This window comes from Typopeltis vanoorti, chromosome 4 (assembly GCF_054136105.1).
Source record: "Typopeltis vanoorti isolate ZY-2024b chromosome 4, IOZ_Tvanoo_1.0, whole genome shotgun sequence".
NCBI classification, from domain to species: Eukaryota; Metazoa; Arthropoda; class Arachnida; order Uropygi; family Thelyphonidae; genus Typopeltis; species Typopeltis vanoorti.
This window is the reverse complement of record NC_143552.1, coordinates 46250324-46275100: the sequence shown is the minus strand read 5'-3', so window position 1 is coordinate 46275100 and position 24777 is coordinate 46250324. Positions and strand designations below refer to the sequence as shown.

Here is a 24777-nt window from a genome sequence, read left to right as displayed (position 1 = left end):
ACTATACGATAAAGATACCAAGCAATTATAGAAACTTGGTTTTAATCCTTTTTTCCCAAGTAAGCAAACATGCAGGTAAGTCAAGTTTTGTATCTTTAACGTATAGTATACCCAAGGTAAAAAACTTCTACATTTTTCTCTCATCCTGATATTTTTATTTAATAAGGTCAAAGCACCTTGTGGCAAATTGTATAGGTAAAATTTATAAGCTCTGCATTACTTCCACCTTGGCATCTCAGGATTTGGCTCCCACTGATGAGACCTCAATAAAAGTCGAAACCGGTCTGGGTAGTGGCCCTTCCCTTAATGCATAGCATCATACCACGAGTTGCCTCAGACCTGAAAATACTTCAGGCACAAACTTGACTTACCTGCATGTTTGCTTACTTGGGAAAAAGGATTAAAACCAAGTTTATATAATTTCTTGGTATCTTTAACGTATAGTAAAACCAAGGTAAAAACTTTGTACATCTTTCTCTCATCCTGAGATTTTTATTTAATAAGGTCAAAGCACCTTGTGGCAACTTGTATATATAAAATTTATAAGCTCTGCATTACTTCAACCTTGGCATCTCATGGTCTGACTACCACTGATGAGACCTCATTAAAGGTCGAAACTGGTCTGGGTAGTGGCCCATCCCTTAATGCATAGAATCATACATGTCTGCAAGGAGATGTGCTTTGCATTATGGAGGATACTAAGGAAAGTGATCAGAGCTTTCTCCACCTTTACCACAAGTTGCCTCAAACCTGAGAATACTTCAGGTGCAAACTTGACTTACCTGCAGGTTTGCTTACTTGGTAAAAAGGATTAAAACCAAGTTTATATAATTGCTTGGTATCTTTAACGTTCAAGCAATGTTTGACTATATCCCAAAAGTGAAAAGGCTAAACAAGGTAATAGTAAAATGGATGAATGAAAAGATGAAATGTGAAATCTGAAAGAAAAAGGCAGTATAGTGGCAACACTAGATGAACGTTGATAATCATCAGTTACATGAAGAACACAAAGACAAATGATCCCTTCTAACTCTTCGTGGCATCTACCAAGTTCCATGTGACTGTGACCTTTCTTACTTTGTACAAACTGAACGTTTAGCAAAGAAAAACAGTGCAAGAACACCAATCTTACTTTGTTAATAAGAAATCTGGCCTCATGCAACATGGAATTGGTACTGACGACAATATCCTATTGGCCTGAAGCACACACTTGCTCCATCAACATTGCCGTAAGTTCTAACCATCTGTTTAAAGAAAGCACCAAAGCCTTACTTCCCCATCTGAACCTGAATCAGAATCACTGCTTCCTATTATCGAAGATATGAGAGAGTCTTATTCTAATCACACATCATTAACATTTCTTTAAAAAAATAATAATAATACTATGTTTTCTGTGATAGCCATTTGCATTGTTCTATATATAATCACGACTCTTATTCTTCTTCTGCAGCTTCTCCCACTTAAGTGGGGTCACTGTTGATAATGAGTCTCCTCCACACCTTCCTGTCTTGGGCTGTCACCACATCCAAGTTCTTCATCCTCAAGTCCTCTTCTACCAGCTCGCTCCATCTCTTCTTTGGCTGCCCACGCTTCTGCCTTGCTTGCACATCCATCTGCATGACCCTTCTTCCCACATATTGGTCCTCCCTCCTCATCACATGATCAAACCATCTCAACCTTGCCTCCTGTATCTTCGCTCCTAAGTTCGTAACTTTTACTGTTCCCCTGACATAGTCATTTCTCAGACGATCCTTTCTGGTCACAACGCACATCCACCTAAGCATTCTCATCTCTGCTGCTTCCATCCAGCTGATGTTATTGTTCCTCAGGGCCACAGTTTCTATAGCATATGTCATAGCTGGCCTCACTACTGTCCTATAGATTTTGCCTTTCAGATTGATCGGCACCCTCTTATCACATAACACTCCGGCCATCTCCCTCCAGTTCCTCCAGCCCACTTGTATCCTGCATCCCACTTCCTTCTCAGCTCCTCCATCTTCTTCCACTGTTGAACCTAAGTATCTAAAGTCTCTCACTTTCCTGATGAAATCTCGAATCACGACTCTTATTATTTTAAATAATCCACTGTGATGGCACTGATAATGCCCATAATTTTCAGGTTGAAATATTTTTTTATTAAATATATTAGTCACTCTTTTACTTGTGGTATTGCATTAATTTGTTAAATCTCACATACAGGCAAATCAGCCAGGAGAACACATGCAATTCACAGACAAAAAAATACAATAGATGGTACAGTATATGCGATGCATGTAGTTGGTGGATTAAGTAAGCAGTGGAGACAATGGGTTGTGTGTAGCAGAGCAGAATAACCCTTCTCCAATGAGAAGGGTTATTCTGTCCTTTGAGTTTGCCATAAGAGTAACAGTCATAAGAAAGAGTGAATTTCTGGAGTTACTCTGGGATAATGACCTAAGATAGCATGTGATGAAGCAATATGAAGTTTTCAAGTGTCAGACTTGGCGGCATCCTGAAAGGATGCAATGGTGAATGAGATATCATAACCTGGTAGGGGAATTGCCAAACAAAGGAATGTTTCAGTCAGAAAAGGGATATATGGAATAACTGAGTGATTATAAAAAGCTCATTTGTAAGCTCACAGATAATAAAGTGGAATTTATTTCATTTAATTTACACTTTATTTCACATAATTTCCTGCCTGAAATTAGGCAGGAAAAGAAGCTATTATGCTGAGAAGTTATTATGCTGAAAGTTATTATCAAATGTTGAAACAAATTTTGACATGTAAAGATAAGGAAGTCATTTTGTCTCTTTACAAGGCCTTGATAAGATCTCACTTGGACTATAGTATGCATGTCTGGTCTCCTGGTTTCTGTGGTGATTCTGATACAGTCAAGAGAGAGTGCAAAGGAGAGTATTAAAAATTATGCCAGGATTGTGGAATATAGATTATGAAGACTGGTTGAGAATTTATGGACTGCAGCCACTAGCAAACAGGATAAAAAGGGGTGATATGATTGAGACTTCTGAAAGGGGTCATACAGGATATCAGTAGATGGAATTTTTCTTTTTATGAAGGTTGGGGATAAGAGAAGAGGACATCCTTAAAAGTTCAGAATGAATGTCATCATGAAGGGGATGAGATGTAGGTTTCTCTCTCATAGAGTGGTGCATAATTGTAATGGATTGCCATTGGAGGTGGTGAGTGCAGGTAGTATGAATGAATTCCAAAACAAGTGTGAAAACTTGTGCAGGTAATATGCAGCCTTCCTCAATGATTCCCTGACTCCCTGGAGGTACTAGGAAGACTAGGAAAGTGGTATGCATGGTGGTAAGGAAAGGAAAAAAAGCACAACATGACAAGAGATTGTCCAGTGAGTCCAAAGGCAATCTAAAGGAGTTCTGCTATGTACTGAATAAGAGGAAAATAATCACTTCAAAGGATGTAAGTGCTTGTGCATACTTGTAGCAACATTTCTTAGAAAAATTAGCTGTTGCACTCACACTTTTTCAGATTGTGATTTAACATTACAATTGTTGGGATTAGGATCACAAGATGACAGTAGTTGTCTATCATACTCTTTCCTGGATGTCTTCAACATCATTAGTAGTCACAGGCTCAGCTATCAGTGATGGCTACAGATAGAGTTGACAACCTACGAATTTCCAAAATTTAATTGTCTTAAAGAGCTCTACCTACTGCTTCTGGAGAATAAAAAAAAAAAAACGGCATCAGAAAACGGCACCTTAAAAATTTGTAGACCACAGGCATATAAATATCAATAACAGCCACATAATAGTGTGTTGTTTTTTACAATCTAAATGTGGTAGTAAAATTGGGTGGTCAACAGTAAAGAAACATCTGCAAAGAAAACAGCAATGCCCATCAATAAAATAGCTGTAAGGGATATGAAACTTAGTTTTAAAGGAAAGACGAACATTTTCTCTTCTGGAAACAATAATATCATAACCTTCAGTAGCACAATACTATGGAAATGCATGGATGAAACAAGTTTAAGAGACTCCATCCTCTCACACCATCTAAATTTCATACTCAAAAATAATGTCAGAATGTAAGCTAAGAACTAAAACTTTTGAGGGGCTTACGACAAATTAATGCAGTTGGTTGTCACTCCTCTGCTGCGTCCTCTAAGGGCAATATTCATGACTGTAATCTGTGTGTGTTTACAGGGAGGTTGCCTGTTCTGGGAGACAAAAAACCTGAGTTTCCATGTGAAAAACTCCCTACCTCTGTATGAGACTGGCTAACTCACCTTTCATTGAAAAAAACATATAAAGATTCCTCACATCACTGATGGGAATCGAAACCAGGTTTTTTCAATCAGAGGACTTTGTCTATATTGATTGAGCTATGGAGGCTCTATGTGCATAAGTTACTTATTAATATCACTCTACATACAGATATATAATGATATTGTTCATATTTGTACCTTTCCATGAAACAATAAAGAACACTCACTAACTAGCTATTCACATTTGAAATCAATGGATGCTGTATGCTAGCTCCCATACCTCACAGGGTTTTTTAGGAGTGAAGCTTTCTGCTAGAAGAAGTGGTAGGTTGCAGAATTCCTTTCCATACAGAACACAGAGTTAGTAGAACAATCACAAACATCCACAACAATGGCTGATTTGAACCCACAGCCTTTTAGCTGGAGAGCAGATATGCTAACCACTTAGCCAACCATGCCACATGATGTACATCTTCATTACAGAATAATAATTTAAAAAAAAAAAAAAAAACAGAACATAAAAGACTCCAAATTTTAATTTGGAATTTTTTCATATAAGCATTTCTGTTCTTATAAATAACATGACTGACACAGAAACTAAAGCAGATATACCAATAAAAATATTTTTTGTAATGTCAAGCAATAAGCAGTTTTTTTGCAGAATGTAGGCGTATAAAAAAACTACTACAGCCAAAATATTTTATAAGAAAGGGTAGGAAAAAACATACTTTTAATTTCCATGATAATATCTGTAGATTCTTCTGGAGTTTCAGCAGACACTATTGGAATTTGAATACATTTAGAACAGAGGCATACCTTCCCTGTATAAGTCACCTTCTCACCAGATGGAAAAGGCTGTCTGAAAAAAAAAATATATTATGCATCAATTTAAAAGAGATTTCTTAATGCAGATTCTTTAATTAATATAATCTGTACATAATGTACATCTTCCTGTTTTAAAATAATATATCTCAAATAAAATGAATTAGAAATGGAACAAATTATAGAAAGCCCCTCCCCCAAACCTTCTATGAAAAAGTTTTCTATTCTGAAGGGAAAGGGAAAAAAAAAAATCCATATGAAATTTAGTTCATTTCAAAATAAGTTTCAGTTTGATATTACCTATACAATAAAAAATGGTGCAAGACTTTGAAATACTTAGTTCTGAATAATAATTTTTCTGAAATCAAAAAGTCACAGTTTATGTTGTCATAAGACCACCAGAACTTTGGAAGTAACATTCAAAAATATTATTACCTCCTGTCTTACCAAATATAGTTATTCTTGATATGAAAAACAAGTAAAGGATTAGAACAATAAGAAGAGAAAAGAACTGAGTATCAGAAAATATTTTATTTCAGCCAGCTGTATTTCTGTAGTTATATATTTTTATTGTGTTTGCTAAAGTATACCGAAAACAGAATTTACAATAAGAAGCTTATCTATTATTCCAGAATGTTTTGATTACTTCATTTTACACCCCTGCACCATGAAAACATATGAGAAAACTTTTGCTGCTGCTTTTAAGAAATTTGATAACTTACACAGAATATACTAGAAGCAGATCAAGGTACAGCTAATAAAAATGTTGCAAGCAGATTTGAAAAAAAAAAAAAAAAAAACAATATGCATGTTAACTATTTTTATGATTCTATTTTAGAAGTTTAAACAATATATCCTTGCAAAAATAACAGAAAAAGCAATTTGTAGTCAAAAAGATGACAAAAGGGGAATTTCAGAAGAAAGAGAGATTATGGAAGGCATATAAAGAGAAAGAGAGAGAGAGAGAGAGAGAGATGTGGAGAATAGTTGCATCAGGAATATAAGGCTCAGACTAGGAAAGTAACTAATGTAGTAGGGAGAGAAAAATTAGAATATGAGAGGAAACTGGCACTGTAATCCAAGGAGAATCCAAAGGAATTTTTTTGCTATCTCATGTATAGGAGGAAAAATGATATCAGATAGATTATCTTGCTGGGTGGAGATGGGAATAGGGTGATCAAAACCATCACAGGACACACAAACTGAGCATTATCCACATGTTGAAAAATAGAGCCCGAAAGTTTATATCAGAAGAGGAGGATACACAGACTGAACTCTCACTAAGAGCCAACACATTATCACAAAATGGATATCCTCCAAACATCATCAAAAAATATCTATACGGTGACAACCCCAGACAAGAAGAATCAATCTCCCAGCACGTTTCTACTGTAGTGATCCCTTTCATCAGGTCAATTTCTTATCAAATTGCCAGAATACTAACAGCCTACAACATCAGAGTGGTCTTCAAACCAACCACCAGCATCAGACAGGTTTTAGGATCCCCAAAACATAAGGTGCCATTCTACAAATATCCAGGAGTATATTGCATTCCTTGCTCCTGTGGTCATGCCTACATCGGACAAACTTCACGGAGTTTAGAGATCAGACAAAAAGAACATGTTGGTGATGTAAACCACAACAGAAGTATTTCTTCCAGCTTAGCACATCATTTCTGTAGGTCTAACAACACGATAGAGTGGCAAAACAGCTCTATGCCATATTTGGATGACGACTACAAACATCGTTTATTCAAGGAAGTCACAATAGTGTTAATAACTGGCGGAAACCTCAACAGAAATCAGGGTACTATTCTGAACAGTTCGTGGAAAAACCTGATCTTCTCTCTAAATCCATCTGAACTACAGCTAGCCAGTAATCACATTACGCATTTACAACAAACACGCATGCGTGATAATGAATAAGAACAATAAGTCCTTTCAGTCTCTGTCACGCGAACGTGTAACCTTAGCTACCAGATTGTTCACAACGTTTTTATGCTTTTCCGTCAACGCCTTGAAAAAGCTAGACAGTTTGCTAGCGAAACTGGTAGGCAAAGAATGTAAGATGTTTGTACGCATTACAATATGGTCAGTATTAAAACAATAAATTTGTATGTGTTAGATCCTGAATGAAGGAATCTTGCAAAGAAATCATTCATTCAGGGTCTAACATACTAAAACAATACAAACAATGAGAAATACCTGCACATCAGCTGAAATTAAAGTGAAACTTCTACACATATGTATAAAATTGCATTTTATTTTATGTACCATGTATTTTAATCTATTGTGATCATACCAAGATCGAATTAGAGATTTCTCAAAAGAGGAATTTGTTAATATTATTTAAGCCTCACTTTAGCTGGGTAGAATGATTGTGAGTCACCATATAGATATCAACAATTCATAGAAGGTATACAACTACACGTATCCAGCGTAACGCCGGAGAAGTAGCTTACGCGGAAAGTACATTGATGCGAATTCTGTGAATACAACAATATAACAGCAAAGGGGAGAGCAAGGAATGAACCCAAGGGGAGAAAAGATACAGGTCATGTGCAAAGGGGACTCTGAAAAAGGGCGCGCTCGAACGAAGAATATAAGGGAATGAGCGCCGTATTATCGGCTCTCTTTTTTCTTATTGTTTTCCTGGTTCCTGGTTCAGAAGTTAGCTGGTGTTCGAGTAAGGGAGATGAAATGTCAGTGCTACGATGTCGGACGGCGAGTTTTCCTGAGAATGTTGTAGGATTCTACACAGAGCTGAAGATGAAATTTTCCAGTCCTAGCAGAATCGAGCCCTCGCTGAAGAGTCCCATCGAGAGGAATAGAGATGTTTCCTGAGATGCAAAGAATTGAGTCTGTGATCGGAAGTAATTATAAAGATAGCATAGCCCCTACGCTGGCATGAGGCCAGCCAATAGACAAGAGGTAACCAGATGTACACGTGGTGCAGAAGGACGTCGGAAAAGGTTCGGTAAAGTAGAATTACTCTATTTTGTGTTTAGAATTCCTTAGAAGAGAGAAAATTACTTGTGAATGTAAATTATGAACATTATTCAGAACTTTGTGGACAGACTCTAATTAGAAAGTTAGCCTCCTTTTGAGAATAAGAAGAAATGTTTGGAAGAGATCTTTTGTGTTGTATGTCATTGATTTGACATAACGAGATTAGGACTGTAAACTTATAGTAACTGAATAACATTAGAATGTTAGTTATATTATCTTATGAATAGCTTGCTGAAGGGATTTTAGTTAAAACCATATCATTTGCTCTCTATCCCAATTATCAGGCACTGTGTCTTACATGCTTTATACCCTTTGATTTAAATTTAAAGTGTGTTGATCTTTTAACTCAAGTTTCCTAATTTAGTATTGAGATAAATTGAATGCCTGAATTTCTTTAGTGTATTTTGCTTTGATATTCCAATAAACATGATTTATTTGCCTTTACTTGAGTCATGCCTGATTACGATTACGAATTACCACTTATAAAAATAGAACCTCTTTTGGCGGGAAGGAATTAGAAAGTATATATAATCATAGATTTAGGTCACGACTGCAGTCTGAACCTATACAGCCATATTAAAGTAAAATATAGTGTAAGAACGCCTCAGAATCTAGTATTGTCTCCCTGAGTAGGGATCTTTTCTGCTATAGGATAGTGGCTGGTGCAGCATAATATAAATTTGCCAGTATCTGAAGAGGAAACAATCCTAGATGTAAGTATATTAGGCCCGATATCTGAAGAAGTAAAATAGCGATTGAAAGATAGAAAGGGAAGATATAAAATAAGAAAAACAACGACATGACATATGTTTAATCATCAAACAACCAAATATCAAATGGCCACCTGGCTGGCCGAGTGGTTAGTGTATCTGTTCTCCAGTCAAAAGGGTTCGGGTTCGAATCCCGCTTTGGGCAGTAGTGGTGGTCGGCAATACTAGTAGTGGTGGTCGGCAGTAGATGGAGAGTTGTGGAGTAGGTGCCCTCCCTCGATGAGTCTTTGTACTCCCTGGAGGTGTCATGTAATAATAATAATATGTTTAATTTAAAAAGCTATATTAAATTATATACCTAAGGTAAGGAGGGTTAATCAGGTAGGAGTTAGATGGATGAGTAATATGATTAAACATGAGCTTCAGGAAAAGAAAATGATGCTGTGAAGGATATATAAGGAGAAAGGTGACCAGCAAACTCATGAACAGTACAAGCGACAGGCAAGAAAGGTGACCTGTATGGTAAGGAAGGCAAAATCAGATTATGATAAGACTAGCTGAGCAGGCCAAAATAAATCCCAATGAGTTCTTTTGCTATTTATTATTATTATTATTATTAACATCTGACCTCCATGGGGTCTGAGACTCATCATGAGAGGTACACGCTATTGACACAATGCTCATCCAACCGTGCTTTAAACTGATTCAACATGTCTACATTCATAATACACTCAGGCAATGCATTAAACTCACCAACCACTCTCCATGCAAAGAACCTTCTCCTCATTCCTCTGCTCACACCCCTCCTTACACAGTTCCAGCAATGGCCTCTTGTTCTATCCCCCTCTCCCATTCTATGAAAAAACTTTCCATGTCAACCTGATAACAACCCCTGACTAGCTGATGTCTCAATCATATCAACCCCCCTCTTCCTCCTATTCACGAGGATCTGCAACTTGCATTCTCTCAATCTGTACTCATATTCCACATTCCAAAGACCACTGACCAACTTTGTGAATCTTCTCCAGACCCTTTCCAACATATTTTTGTCACCATGAAAACCCGGCAACCAAATCTGTTCACTATGTGGCAAATAAGAGGAAAAATGACTATGGAAGAATGAGTGCTGATAGTAACAAGGTGACAGAAATAGATAAAATAGTCCAGTTACTTAGTGACCACTTTCCAAGGGTATTTCATATAGTATAGTAGAGAAAAAAAAAGTACTGAATAACTACAATGATATATGTTAAGGAGTAAACAAGTTTATTAACAAAGAAATATATGTTTACACATGATGATATATACATCCACAACTATTGGTGGAATAAAGCATTAACGACAGCAGAGTACGTGATAGATATGGGCACTTTGTCTTTCAAGACAGGTTTCATAATGCATGTGAGGGTTCTCTGTCATCTTGAAGAACAATGGTCAGAACATCTTCTGGACATATTGTGTAATTTTCTTTCTTAGCTTATCAAGGTTTGAAGGTGGGCGATAGTGGAATACCCATGCCTTCAACATACTCCAAATGAAGGCATCAAGTGATGTGAAATCAGGAGAACGAGAAGGATATTGGAATTCTGTGAACCTTGCAATAAGCCTCCCAGAAAAGTGTCCTGATAAATAGGCTCTAGAACCACATGATGTATGTCAGGTTGTTCTGTCCTGTTGGAATACCTGTGCATGAAATGAAAGTTTTTTTTTGCAAGACACATTCTATGCAAATCCTGTGTGAACGGAACCAACATATTCTTGATATAGCATTAGGCTATTCAAGGTAACAGTTACACCAACCTCTTCAATGAGGTAGGGCCCAACTATGCCATGAGTGGAAACCACACAAAATGAAGGGGCCTCACTGTAGCAAATGGTAGATCATTTGCTCTACCAACTGTGAATGAATAAAAATAAAGCTCAGCAATAAACGTCTTTTCTTCCAACATCAACACTACTGCTACAGCTAAATAATGGCATACACTCTACGTGCCTTTCTATTAATGTGCATGCAGACGAATGACATATCTCAAAGCACTAGCACGTATACTGAAGGGAGTGTTGAAGTTCAGTACTGGTTTTTTTTGCACCAATACCATACAAGTGAGGTTAATGCTGTGACACATGTGACAGAGACTTATGTAGGAATAGAGATGGATGAATTGGAGGTTCTTAGGATATTGAAGAATCTCAATGTAAATACAGCTGTGGGAATGCCTGTGACTAGGCTCTTTCATTTAAGTCTCAGTTCTGGTAGAGTATCAAGGGAGTGGAAAGAAGGCAAAATACTCCAATTGCATAAGGGAAGTTCTAGGACTGCAGGTAGCACATTATTTACCAATCAGTATCTCAGAAGTGGTGGTAAAAGTACTGGAAAAATTAGTCAAAAAGACAATTCAAGAATAGATGGATAAGAATATGATATCTATGAGAGGCAAGATGGCTTTTTGAAGGGGCAGTCATTCCTTAGTAATACAACTTTTAAATAAAACTTTTTATAACAGTGACAGTTGAGTTGGATAAAGGAAATGGCTACACAATGATTCTGCTAGATTTTGCAAAGGCATTTGACTGAATATTACATAGAACTCTATTTTTGTTATAATTTATTGCCCAAATAGAGAGTGTGATAATACTACTACTAATAATATTATATTATATTTCTGTAATTTCTCTGCTAGTCCTCTATTTATTTACTTTAGATTATCCTTACTTTCTTCCTTCTGTTTAATCTAATAACAAACTAACAAATTCTAAAATGCAGTTTTTTTAGTTTTTCAGTATCATTACTAACAGACAGAGACTAAAGTGGATTCCCTACAATTAGTTCTAGAATATCCAGGAGATAGTTAAACAATAATAATAACAATAACAAAAAAATAATAATAATAATGATGATGATGATAATGAAGAAATTACCTGCAACTTTCACACACAAAGCACTTTTGGTGATAAGTATTACCAAGGGCAGTAACAACTTCACCTTCCACATATTCTCCACATCCTGCACATTTTGTACCAAAGAGGTCTTGATAATCTTTAGCACAGTAATAGCTGCCATTTTTAAGGAAAAATCCACCTTGTGCTAAGGAGGAATTGCACTCTAAATAAAGAATATATTTAAATTAGGATTATAAAAAACAAGGGATATCTGAAACCAATTTGAACAATTACAAAATTTAAAGTAATAAACTTTTATTGCTAGCTTCCACCCTCACTGATAAACAACTGCCCATTTTGTAATAAAGCAGCCATAGGTATACTCACCCCCCCCATATATATGTGTATGGGGAGGGATTACATAATTGAGAGATTACATAATCTCTCAAATATGTGATCACAATTGCCTGATGAATAAATGACGGTACAGTTACATGGTACCAGTATGAAGCTGGTTGACACATTAATGTTATTCAAGGTCTGCTTATAATTGAAGGTTCAGTCATTTGAAGAACAGGTAATTGAGAGATCACTAAATATATATATATATATATATATATATATAATACTATAATTTTTCATTAATAACATTTTTCACACTGTGTTTATTGTAGTTCATTTAATGAATACCAGGGCTTGTAAAAAGTGCTTGTCTGATCATCCATGATGAGTGAGAATTTTTAGTTGCTAAGTAAAATAAGAAGGGGTGGGGGGGATTAGCTTAATAGGTGGTTCAATTAACTTATTTTGTACCCAACGATGGAATATGAATATGCAGAATTTGAACCACTAATTAGTGGATATTAAAACTTGAAAAACTGAGAAAGAAGTATTCTACTCTTTTTTTTCTTTTAAAAAATATGTAATTTCTTTATATTGATTCTAGAAATGTAACCTAAATGTTTTTGTTTTGTTTTTTACTTTTTTTCCCCCTCTGGATTGCTGCCATGTTATGTGACATCACCAGTCCTGTACATCTGATGATATTTTGGAACCAATCAGAAAACCTACCAGCATAATTAGAATATGCATGCAGACCTAAACTTTACTGGGAGTTTTCATAATTTTGAATATTTTTTCCTTCAACTTTTTTTGTTTATAATGACAGAGAAGTAAATGCCTCCCTCCACCATAAATATAATTCAAGACATCCTATAAGTGTTGGAACTGAAAATGTCTAAAAATAATCACATATTGGGTAGTTAATATATTTATTTCAATACTGGTAGCTACAACATGGGGTAAAAAATAGCCATAGCATTAACAAAAGCTTATAAACTGACCAGTCTGGGATTGAACATGTGACTATGATATATAACAAAATGTTATAAATCAACTATGTCCAGGAAATTAATATCCATGGTCCTGCCCTTTATAAGCTATCATGCTCATCTGACATTCTAACCAGTGGAATGTTGTAGGCCTGTATCCAGCCCATACCTGGAAGGAGAGACAGAAATCAGCCATCGGTGATGGCTGACTCCTGTCTCCCCTTCAGAGTGTCCTTACCTCATTCCTCTCAAAAACAAAGAAGTAGGTCATCAACAGCCAACATCTTTACTAGCTGGCAGCCCAACAGTTAATTAGTGATCGCCAATATGGATTCTGCTACTCTTATTCCATGGCAGATCTCTTGGCCAACTGTGCTGCCTTTGGACACAAGATCTGAACAACCTGATGTGGTTTACTCTTGACATTTCCAGGGTATTTAGTTGAGTCTGACATGAAGGCTTCCTTACCTAGATATCATCTTATGGTCTGCCTTCTATCCATTGAAATGTGGTCACCAGTTTCCTCTTTGGTCATTACTAGAATGACCAAAGAGGAAATGCATGTTACTAGAATGATTTCTTCTCTTTAGAATCTATCAGGACTTTCATGCCCCATGGCTCTATGCTTTCACCCCTGCTCTTTCTCCTGTATATTAACGATCTTCTCTCACTCAACTCAAATTTTACCCATGAACTTGCTAAGCATATTCTTAACTATCTTTTTTTTTTATTTTCCCATTTTGTCACATACTGAAAAATTTATCCTGCATCTGGCCTACAAATCCCTTTACAATTCTTGTAGATAGCCCTGAAAAATTTTCCAAACCTCAACAAATTTGGATGCATGAGACTGCCCCAAATTTGGGAACCATATATTCTAAGATCGTCAGCCCAATGGCCAAGACTACTCAATTTAGCCCACTAGGGGACATCATTTAGGATTCTAGGCCTGATTTCTGTTGCCTTTATTCAGCCTCATTTGCCCATTATTAGTGACTGTGCGCACATATCATTGTTTGTTGTGATCCCTGATGATGGCAAATGTAATGTTGCCAAAATATAGAAAAGTATTAATTAAAGTATTTTATAATTAATATTTCAGTATATGTTATAAGTCCCTTGACAAACTTATGTGTTTATCATATATCTTTCTTTTGTCCTATCAACCAAATTTTATAACACATCAATCCTCAATGTTTCAACAAACCATCAGTCTATTCTCACAGGATGCAAGCAGATCAGTCAAAATTTTGGTTGGTTACTTCTGGATTCTTCCCTTTCTCATCCCCTAGAAACTGAAACTATCAAATCTAGCGAGCAACATTTCCCATGTAATCATATCAAAGCCTTATAAAAGATGAATAATTTTGTAGCTGTATGCTTCAGTGTGTTCTTCAGCATTTAAGTGATCCTTTGAGTTATTTTTATCTGCATTTGCAATGTTCTCTGAACTTCATTTCACAATAAAGTGCATAACCTTACGCTTTTTTGACACTGACTTTTTTTAGAACCAATAACAATCAACTAGATATTCCTTCTCATATTATCTCAAATACCATTAATATACAAATAGACAGTAGCAGTCAAAGTAAATTGCACACCACTGATCAGTGGTCACATGCCTTCTCCTAGATCCCACTCCACCATCCCTGTGATGTTTGTCCACCAGCCTTCTACTTATCTATGTGATCAGCTTCATATCTATCCCAATTTATGTAATGAATTTCTGTGCAGCATCCAGCAAAGAATGCTGACATGCGCAGATAAAGAGGTTATAGCTCCACTCGATACGGTGCTAATTACGCCTCATTTGGATTCTGTGCACAGATCTGGTCACATGGCTATATTGGTGATAGGGAAACACTGGAGAGAATGCAGAAGTGAATAGCTAAGACTGTCTCAGGAATAAGTAAAAGAAAGAATGATATGAAAGGACAACTTTAATGGATGCAAATGGTAGGAAAATGACATTAAAAAAATATTACTGAATTACTTTGAGTAATCAGAATGCATGGGCGTCAACCAGCTTTAGATTAATGCAGTGACTAATGTGACAGGCACTAATATGAGAATAGATTAACAAGTTGATGGGTAGGTTATTATAAAATTTTAATGTGAATAAAGCCATAGGATTGGATGGAATATTGGTCAGTGTATTATGAGAAAGTGTAAGAGACTTGGTAGTGACAGGACTGTTTAATTTGTCTTATTAGTGCTGGCAGGATCAAATGTATTTGCTAAGGTCCAACAAAATCATGGAGTAGCCATTTTCTTTAATTCAATTGCAACTTTATTATAGAAAGTGATTAAATTCTTAAGGTAACACCTTCCTATTAACAAAGCCATGCTGTTACCACACAGTATTATATTCCTATCCACCCAAACCTGCCATTAACCAACATTTTCAAAACCTTAACTCCTGAAATAATGACTGGTCTATAATTTGTTACCTCTGTCTTGAAGTCTCCTTTATGTAATGGAACTATAATTTCCTCTTCCCACTCCCTTCGGATCCTGCCAGCACTAAGACAAATTAAATAGCCCTGCCATTACCAAATACTGATTACTCAAAGTAATTCAGTAATATTTTTTTAATGTCATTTTCCTAGTATCTGCATCTATTAAAGTTGTCCTTTCATATCAAAGTGAGGAGTCGAAGTTTCATTGCAAAGTGAGGAGTCGAAGTATGTGTCAGGTTGTGAGACAGTTATGGTTGAAGAAAGGCAGAATGCGAGTGAAAATAGTGGCTCGATAGGGAATTGCAGTGTACAAGATGGCAATGTGAGCGGTGATCTAAGAAAGAGTGAGAGCAATTATACAGAAAGAGAAAATGGTTTGAATGATAAAAAAAATGAGGAATTATTTGTAGGAAGTGAGATCGCTAGGCTGCGCGCAGTGATACAAGATGCGCAGCGGCAATTAGAGCACCTGCAAAACTCTTTCCAGAGTGATTCGGCTAACGGAAATAAACAGCGTGGGCGAGTTTCCGAAATGAAGGAGAGAGTATTGTATGGTGACTCGTTATTAAGAGGAGTAATAGATGGGAGTGTAACTAAATCGTACTTGCCGGGTGCCGGGTGCGAAATTTAAGGATGTAAGTGAGAGCATTAGAGTGCAAAAACAGAGGGTGAAAGAAATAACAATTGTGGCTGGTACGAATGAATTGAAAGGTGATAAATTTTTTATGAGAGAGGACTTGAAAGTATTGTTAAAGGTAGCGAAAGAAAAGAGTGACAGAGTTAGAATGGTGAGTCTGTTACAGCGGTATGACAGAGAGGAGTTTAGAAGGAGGGCCATAATCGCAAATGATATTATGCGCAGGTTATGCGGACGGTGTGGTGTGGAATTTGTGGACGTGTGGAATGAGTTTGATGGGCGAAAGGACTTATACAAGATGGATGGACTGCATTTGAATGGACTTGGTGTGCGGAGACTGGAAAAAGTGTTGCTGAATGAAGTGAAAATGGATGTGCAGAACCAGGGAAACTAGAACTAAAAAGGAGGGGGGGAAGTGGATATCCAGACATCAGTGAGACAGTTGAGTGTAAAAATGCATATAATGTACCTGAGCCAGCAATAAGGACAAAAAATGGGAATGGGATATTTAGAATAACGCATCAAGATAGGGGTGGGACAAAGGGAACACTGCAATTCATGTATACTAATGCCAGGAGTATTAGGAACAAGAAGGAAGAATTTTTGGCCTTGATTGGCTCTTCCTGGCCACAGGTTATTGGCATTAGTGAAACATGGCTGACGGAAGATGATATAGTTAGTGGGATAGAATGTGTAGGTTATAGTATGTTTAGGAGGGACAGAGAGAATAAAATTGGGGGAGGGGTGTTATTGATGATAGCTGATGAACTGCAGCCAAGGAGAATTGAAGTATTGCAGGATAGTGAAAGGAGCTCATTTGAGGCTATTTGGTGTGAGATTGATACTGGCAGAATAAAATATACAGTTGGGTGCTGCTATAGACCAGGTGATGGAATAGATGGTGGAGATGGTATGCATAAACAAATTGATGAAATGAGTGGAAGGAGGGTAATTATTATGGGGGATTTCAACTATGGTAACATTGATTGGAAGGAGGAGAGGACACATGTGAGGAAGGAAATGGATTTTATTCAATTATTAAGGGATAAGTATCTGAAACAGCATGTAATTGAAAATACTAGGGGTGTGAGAGTGCTTGACCTGGTAATAGTATCTGAGAATTTGACTGTAATGAATATGACCATGTTGCCACCTATTGGTGAGAGTGATCATAAGGTCTTGACCTGGGAGGTGGCTAAAGGTGTGAAATTTGTGATTAAGACAGGGTATATGTGGATTTACAGTGCTGGCAAGTATGACAAGCTTAGGAGATTGCTTGGATCAGTGCCATGGCATGTACAACTGCAAGGGCTGGACGTCGATAGAGCATGGGAAGTGATCAAAGAGCATTTACAGGAGGTTATGGCTGATTGTATACCTAAGGTCCGAATAGTGAAACAAGGAGGGGTTAAATGGATGAATAACACCATTAAGCTTGAGCTGCAAAATAAGAAACAACTATGGAGGGAATTTAAAGAAAGGGGTGACCTGCAGGCACACGAACGGTATAAAGTACAGGCTAGAAGGGTAACGAGTGTGGTAAAAACAGCAAAAGCCGATTATGAAAGGAAACTAGCTATGCAAGCAAAAGAGAATCCCAAACAGTTCTTTCAATATGCTGCAAGCAAGAAAAAAACTGTACATGGCAAAATGATTTTAAGGAATGACGATGGTAAAGAGTTCACTGAACCAGTCGATATAGTGGAGTTACTGAGCGCGCACTTTGCAAAAGTATATCATCCAGGTGGTGATGTTGAAAAAATGAAGGAACCATTAGTTTATATGGGAATTGTGATGAATGAAGTGGAGGTGAATAGTCTATTACAGAACCTTAATGTGAATACATCTGTGGGATTGGATGGTATACCGGCACGGGTCTTGCATGAAGCGGCTAATGAATTATCAGTGCCCTTAACCATGTTGTTTAATCTGAGTCTCAGGTCTGGCTTAGTCCCAAAGGCGTGGAAAGAGGAGAAAATAGTTCCACTGCATAAAGGAGGATCCAAGACTATGGTTGCAAATTACCGACCGATCAGCATATCAGGAGTCGTTGTCAAGGTCTTGGAGAAAGTAGTCAAGGGAAAAATACAGGAATGGATTGATGAAAATGAGATACTGTACAGAGGACAGCATGGCTTTGTGAAGGGTAGATCATGCCTCAGTAACTTGCTCAAGTTTTATAACAAGGTGACGGCTGAACTGGATAAGGGAAATGGGTTTACAGTGATACTGCTGGACCTGGCAAAGGCGTTTGACAGGATACCACATGGAATTCTAATCCGTAAACTACAACATATGGGAATGGATATAGGGTTGGTGAGATGGATAGCTGGGTGGTTGATGGAGAGATATCAAAGAGTAGTTTATTCAGGAGTAGAGTCCAAAAAACGGCCTGTGACTAGTGGTGTGCCACAGGGTTCTGTTCTTGGACCACTGCTGTTTAATCTGTTCATTAACGATATAGGGAATGGTCTAAGTGGGACAGTTCATTTGTTCGCTGATGATGCAAAGTTGGGTAGGGCGATAGTGAATGCAGAAGATGTCAAAGTCTTGCAAGATGACTTAGATAGATTGGAGTTCTGGACTAAGGAGAATGGATGTCAATTTAATGTGACAAAATGTAAGGTTATGCATTTCGGAGTGAAAAGATTAGCAGCAGTATACCACATTGGTGGAACTGTACTCCAAGAGATTGATGAGGCCAGGGACTTGGGAGTGTTGGTGGATAGGGAGATGAAGTTTAGGGGGCACATTGCGAAAGTAGCTAAATCAGCTCATCAACTCACTTGGTTGTTGAAAAATACCTTGACGAGCAGAGAAAAACAACTTATTGTACCTCTGTACCGAGCCCTGATAAGACCTCATCTCGACTACTGTGCCCAGATTTGGTCACCTCGGTTCCTTCTTGATGGGGAGGAGGTTGAGAGGATCCAGAGGCGAGTGACTAAGATGATAGCAGGTCTATGGAATGAACCATATGAGAACAGGTTGAAGATTTGTGGGTTGCAGAAACTAGTTGATAGGCGAAAAAGGGGAGATATGATTGAGACATTCAAATTGCTAAAAGGATTCTATAGGATTAATTCAGATGATATTTTTGAGATCAGGACTGGTGGTGGGAGAACTAGGGGACACCCATGGAAGCTGGGCAAGAGCGTGGTTAGCAGGGGTGTTAGAGCTGGGTTCTTTACTTTTAGAGTGGTAAATGAGTGGAATAAGTTGCCAGAGTCTGTTGTGGGTGCTATGACAGTGAGCGAGTTCAAGGCAAGGTATGATAGATACTGTGAGAATGTTGAACAGCTGTGTGAACATGATGTTTAGGGCCTCCCTCGATGAGTCTAAGGACTCCTGGAGTAGCCCGTGGTAATAATAATAATAATAATAATAATATCATTCTGTCTTTTACTTATTCCTGAGACAGTCTTAGCTATTTACCTCTGCACTCTCTCCAATATTTCCCTATCACCAATATAGCCAGGTGACTAGATGTGTGCATAGAATCCAAATGAGGCCTAATTAGCACCTTATAGCATGGAGCTATCACCTCTTTATCTGCACGTCAGCATTCTTTGCATTATAGCAGCAAATTTTTAGGACCTTATAACTTTGTGATGCACTGAACTTCAGTTCCCTATCCATCAAAATTCCCAGATCCCTTGCTTCCATCACCTCCTGAAGCAATGTTCCTCCAATGTGGTAAACCTTATTCCATCTTCTCTGAGCAAAGTGCATAATTGTACACTTAGCAATATTAAAATGACATCCCCCATTCTTCAGTCCAAACCACCAACCTATTCAAATCCTCTTGTAACAACAACAACACATCAGAATTTCCTGACTCCTCCTAATTTGGCATTATCAGCAAACAACTGAACATCTCCTTTCACGCAGTGAACTATATCAATGATATATAAGTTAAACAGCAGTGGTCCCAGAACAAAATCATATGGTACCCCACTTGTCACCATCCTTTTTGCGGACACTGCACCTCCATACACAATTAACTGGCATCTATTAGTCAACTAGCCTTGTAACAAAACTAGCACATGACTATCCAGCCTGGTAATTTCAAGTAGTAGCTTACCATGTGATACATGGTCAAATCCTTTAGCAAAATCCAAATAAATCACTGTATAAGCATCTCACCCATCCAATATGCTAGTCACTCTATTATAAAATATAACCAAGTTAATAAGGCACGACTTCCCCTTAACAAACCCAAGATGTTCTCTCGGAAGATTTCCACTCTTATCAATCCAGGTTTGTATTCTGTCTCTAACCATCCTCTCTAACACTCAACACCACACTTGATATATACACATTGGCCGATAGTTTGACACTACTGACTAAGATTCTCCCTTATGCAGTGGCACTATATTTCCTTCTTTCCACTCTTCTGGAACTGTTTCGGTTGCCAGACTTCTGCTGAACAACCAAATCAAGGGTACTGCCAGCTCTTTTGCACATCCCATTGACATACATACACATGGTGATATCCCCATCCAACCCTACACCTTATTAACATCAAGGTTACTTAATATTCTAAACGCTTTCCATTCTTGAGCTGTCAGTTTTCTGTCCTCCTTCCTACTATTCAACACTACTCTTAGCCTCTACATGAAATATACTAATGAAATACTCATTAAACATTTCCACCATATCTTCAGCATTCTTGTTCAATCCCCAGCAATTAAAGTTGATCGTCCTATTCACTCTTTCCTCTACTAACAACATAACTACAGAATACTCTAGGGTTCTGCTTTACTGCTTCAACCAATCCTTTTTTATATGCCAAATTTTCTTTCTTTACTACACTTGACACCTTCCTAGCTTGCACTTTATACTCCTCATGTTGCTGCTGATGGGTACCCCTGTTCTTTATATCTCCTCTATCCTCATTCTTAGAAGTTTCTACATAATTCCATGATTCATCCATTTCACTCTTATTTTATTTATCCTCCTATCCATAAGGATACAATCTAACATTATTATTATATGACACCTCCAGTAAGTTCAATGACTCATCGAGGGAGGGCATCTACTCTACAGCTCTCTGCCTCCACCACTCAATTTACCATCTGCACCATGCCATCTACTGCCCACCACCACTAGTATTTTCGCAGACAATCACAGACATCCATGCCCATGGCAGGATTCAAACCTGCAGCCTTTAGGCTGGACAGCGGACATGCTAACCACTCGGCCAACCAGGTCTGCAATACCTTAAGTTCTGGACCAAACCCTAGGCACTACTGATCCCTTTCAACTGATCAAGCCATTTCACATCACTCTGCTTCCTTACTTTATCATAATCCCCTGCTTTGTAATTCCACACATATTTCTTGTTCCATGAAGCTCGTACCTGGCTAGTCACACCCCGTGTTAAACATGATCACTCTTCCCAACTAGTGGCATTGTCGGTGACATCTTCTACCATCACTGTATGAGATGATATTAAATAACACTTGAATCACATTGTGTTGCTTTAACTACATGCTGCATAAGATAACTGTCCCTAAGTAGCTCAAGAAATTAGATCTCATTACTCACACAAGACATTTCCTGCTTCCAGTCAATACTTTAATAGTTAAAGTCACTCATTATTATCCCCCTCCTGTTGCTCATCAGTCTTATTTTTCTAAACATTTCAGAATCATCTCCCTCTGCATTCCCTGGATTGTGGCAATATCCAACTAAATATCTAATATTTGTGCTAACTTAACCTCACACCAAATGGCCTCAAAGCCACTATCATTACTGCTTTCTTCAAGTTCCACATTGAGAGGTCATAACTGTTCTGAAATATCATCAGTAATACTCCACTTCCTCTTTCATCTTTTCTGTCTTTTCACAAAATGCTATAGTCATCACATTCTATTCCTGTAAGCACATCATCCTCTGTTAACTATGTCTCACTAACAAAAATTATTTGTGGGTTGACTAACTATATCAAGACCACAAATTCTGCACCCTTATTTCTAACACTCTTTGCATTAGTGTATAAGCACAGTAGCATTACCCGAGTTCCCCTTTCCTTCCACAATTTCCTCATCTCATCATTCCAATAATTTGACTCTGTTGGTCCACTGAGGCCTTCCCTAACTTGTCTTCCTTTGTCCCTTATCTCACCATTTTGGTATCATACACTCACCGTCCCACTGTTTGGTTTTCATTTCCCTGACTGACTACACACTCCCCTCCTCTCATCAACAATCTATCCAACTTCATGGTCTGCAATTGATGCAAACAGCTCAATTGCAGACCATGAAGTTGACTATGTCTCACTAACAAAAATTATTTGTGGGTTGACTAACTGTATCAAGGACCACAAATTCTGCACCCTTATTTCTAACACTCTTTGCATTAGTGTATAAGCACAGTAGCATTACCCGAGTTCCCCTTTCCTTCCACAATTTCCTCATCTCATCATTCCAATAATTTGACTCTGTTGGTCCACTGAGGCCATCCCTAACTTGTCTTCCTTTGTCCCTTATCTCACCATTTTGGTATCATACACTCACAGTCCCACTGTTTGGTTTTCATTTCCCTGACTGACTACACACTCCCCTCCTCTCATCAACAATCTATCCAACTTCATGGTCTGCAATTGATGCAAACAGCTCTCTCCCCTACCTTCAAATTTATTCCACACATTAACAAACTCCAGTCCTCTCTTCTTGCAAATTATAACTATGATACCATTCATGATCACTGCTCTTCTCTTCAGCTTTCTTCTATTATCATACCTTGGTAACACACTCACAATTCTCCCTCTACATTTTTTCACTTCACTGTCTCTAGCAATACTCACAAATTATGTGCTACCTCATTCACACTTCCTCACAGGTTAATTGTTTCGACCAGCACAGTCAACTCCTCTACATTTCCTCTCCTCTCCACAGTCTCAGTCACTCCTCCTATTGTCGCCCAAAACATACTTTTGACACGTGCTCCATTTTCATCTTTAACTATAGTACCATACAGTACCGCAATACTTTCTGCAGTTCCACTGCAACGTTCATCTTTGACTCATCTGCCAATTTCCTTCCTACACTTCCGACTACCAATCTCTCCTCTAAATGTAATGTCCTATCTCACTCTGCACACACCTTAATTCATTCCTCAACCTTACCAATTCTTTTCTAATATCTTCATTTGTGTTCATATCATTTGTGTTATCTTTATACCATTCCTCATTTGTTTTCCTACCATCTTCCTCTGCCTTACTACACCCTACTATGTCATTTACCACATTTGCACTACACAGTGTGCTCGTTAATTAATGAGACTGATTTTTTACAGGACAACCCTTTGAATAAAAGTAACAAACTTGTTTATAGTTTTGACCACTAGAGGTGCTGTAGTTGCAGGTGCAACTTTTGATTTGGGTGATGCAGCAGTTTTCATGTGACAACTGTTGAGGTAAAAGTGTGTGAGTGGAGCATATGAAATTGTATCATGAAGCAAAGAGCTGTGATAAAATTGTGCTGTAAATTAGGTAAAACTGTTACATACCAAGACCTAAAAAAAGTTTATGGCTGACTATCTGAGCCTTTCACAGGTGTTTTGCTGGTTTTCAACATTTAAAGAGGGGGGAGTATACCTGTAGGATAAGCCATACTGTGGGCGGCCAGTTTCTGCAGTTCCTGTTGCCCATTATGGGCATATAACCACTAAACTACTTGCTGTGCAGCTTAGTGTCAGTAAGGAAACAGCCAGATTAATTTAGAAAGAGATTTGCACAAGAGGAAGATCTGTTCAAGGTTTTGGCCACACACAATGACACATGATCAGAGAGAGCACTGGGTTGCATGTTGTCAAAATTTCATCCATGCAGTTGATCAAGATCGTGATGTGTTACAAAGAATTGTTACTGGTAATGAAAGTTAGTGTTTTCAGTTTGATATGGAAACGAAACCCCAGCGAATGGAATAGTGTGAAACATCTTCTCCCTGGCAGAAGAAAGTCAGGTTGCAAAAATCACTTGTCAACAATGGTCACTGTTTTATTTACACTACTGGAATTATCCACTGCAAATTTGTTCCTGAGGGAACCACGGTGAATGGTCAGTGTCATTTAGGAGTAATGCAATGTCTGTATGCCCTTATGTGATGTAACAGGAAAGAACTGTTCCACAACAACAACAACAACAACTGGTTTTGCATGACAACGTGCCCATGTACCTTGTGCTGCTGTTGAGCAGTTTCTGGCTTCGAAGTCGATCTGCGTCATTGACCCCCCCCCCCCCATTCACCAGAATTTGCTCCCACAGACTTTTTCCTCTTCCCAATGATGAAGTGTGCCTTGAAAGGGGAGTGCTTCAGCAACATTTAGGACATCCAAACACAGTGTGACCTAGATGCTGATGGAGATTCTCGTTCCACTGTGCCTTCGAACACCTGTATGACAAATGTAAACATTGTGTGGAGTTGGAGGGAGATTATTTTCAATCTGTGTCATTGACAATTCCACACAATGTTTACATTTGTTGTACAGGTGGTCGAAGGCATAGTGGAACGAGAACCTTGCCTCCTGTAGTTCATAACTTTCACCATTTCCCTCACACAGTCATTTCTCAGACGATCCTTTCTGGTCACACCACACATCCACGTAAGCATTCGCATCTCCACTACCTCCATCCTGCTGATGTTATTTTTCCTCAGGGCCACAGTTTCCATAGCATAAGTCATAGCTG

At 38.0% G+C, this 24777-nt stretch overlaps 1 protein-coding gene across 1 annotated transcript in view; it reads right to left on the bottom strand.

Moving 5' to 3' along the window:
* LOC150107279 (actin-binding LIM protein 2-like) overlaps positions 1-24777 on the bottom strand; it is a 508439-nt gene that overhangs the window by 324455 nt on the left and 159207 nt on the right. The window contains exons 3-4 of the mRNA XM_090391129.1: positions 11695-11878; positions 4964-5094 (exon numbers count right to left, since the gene is read on the bottom strand). Of these exons, the coding sequence (XP_090247255.1) occupies positions 4964-5094; positions 11695-11878 (315 nt within the window). The remainder of the gene's footprint in view (positions 1-4963; positions 5095-11694; positions 11879-24777) is intronic.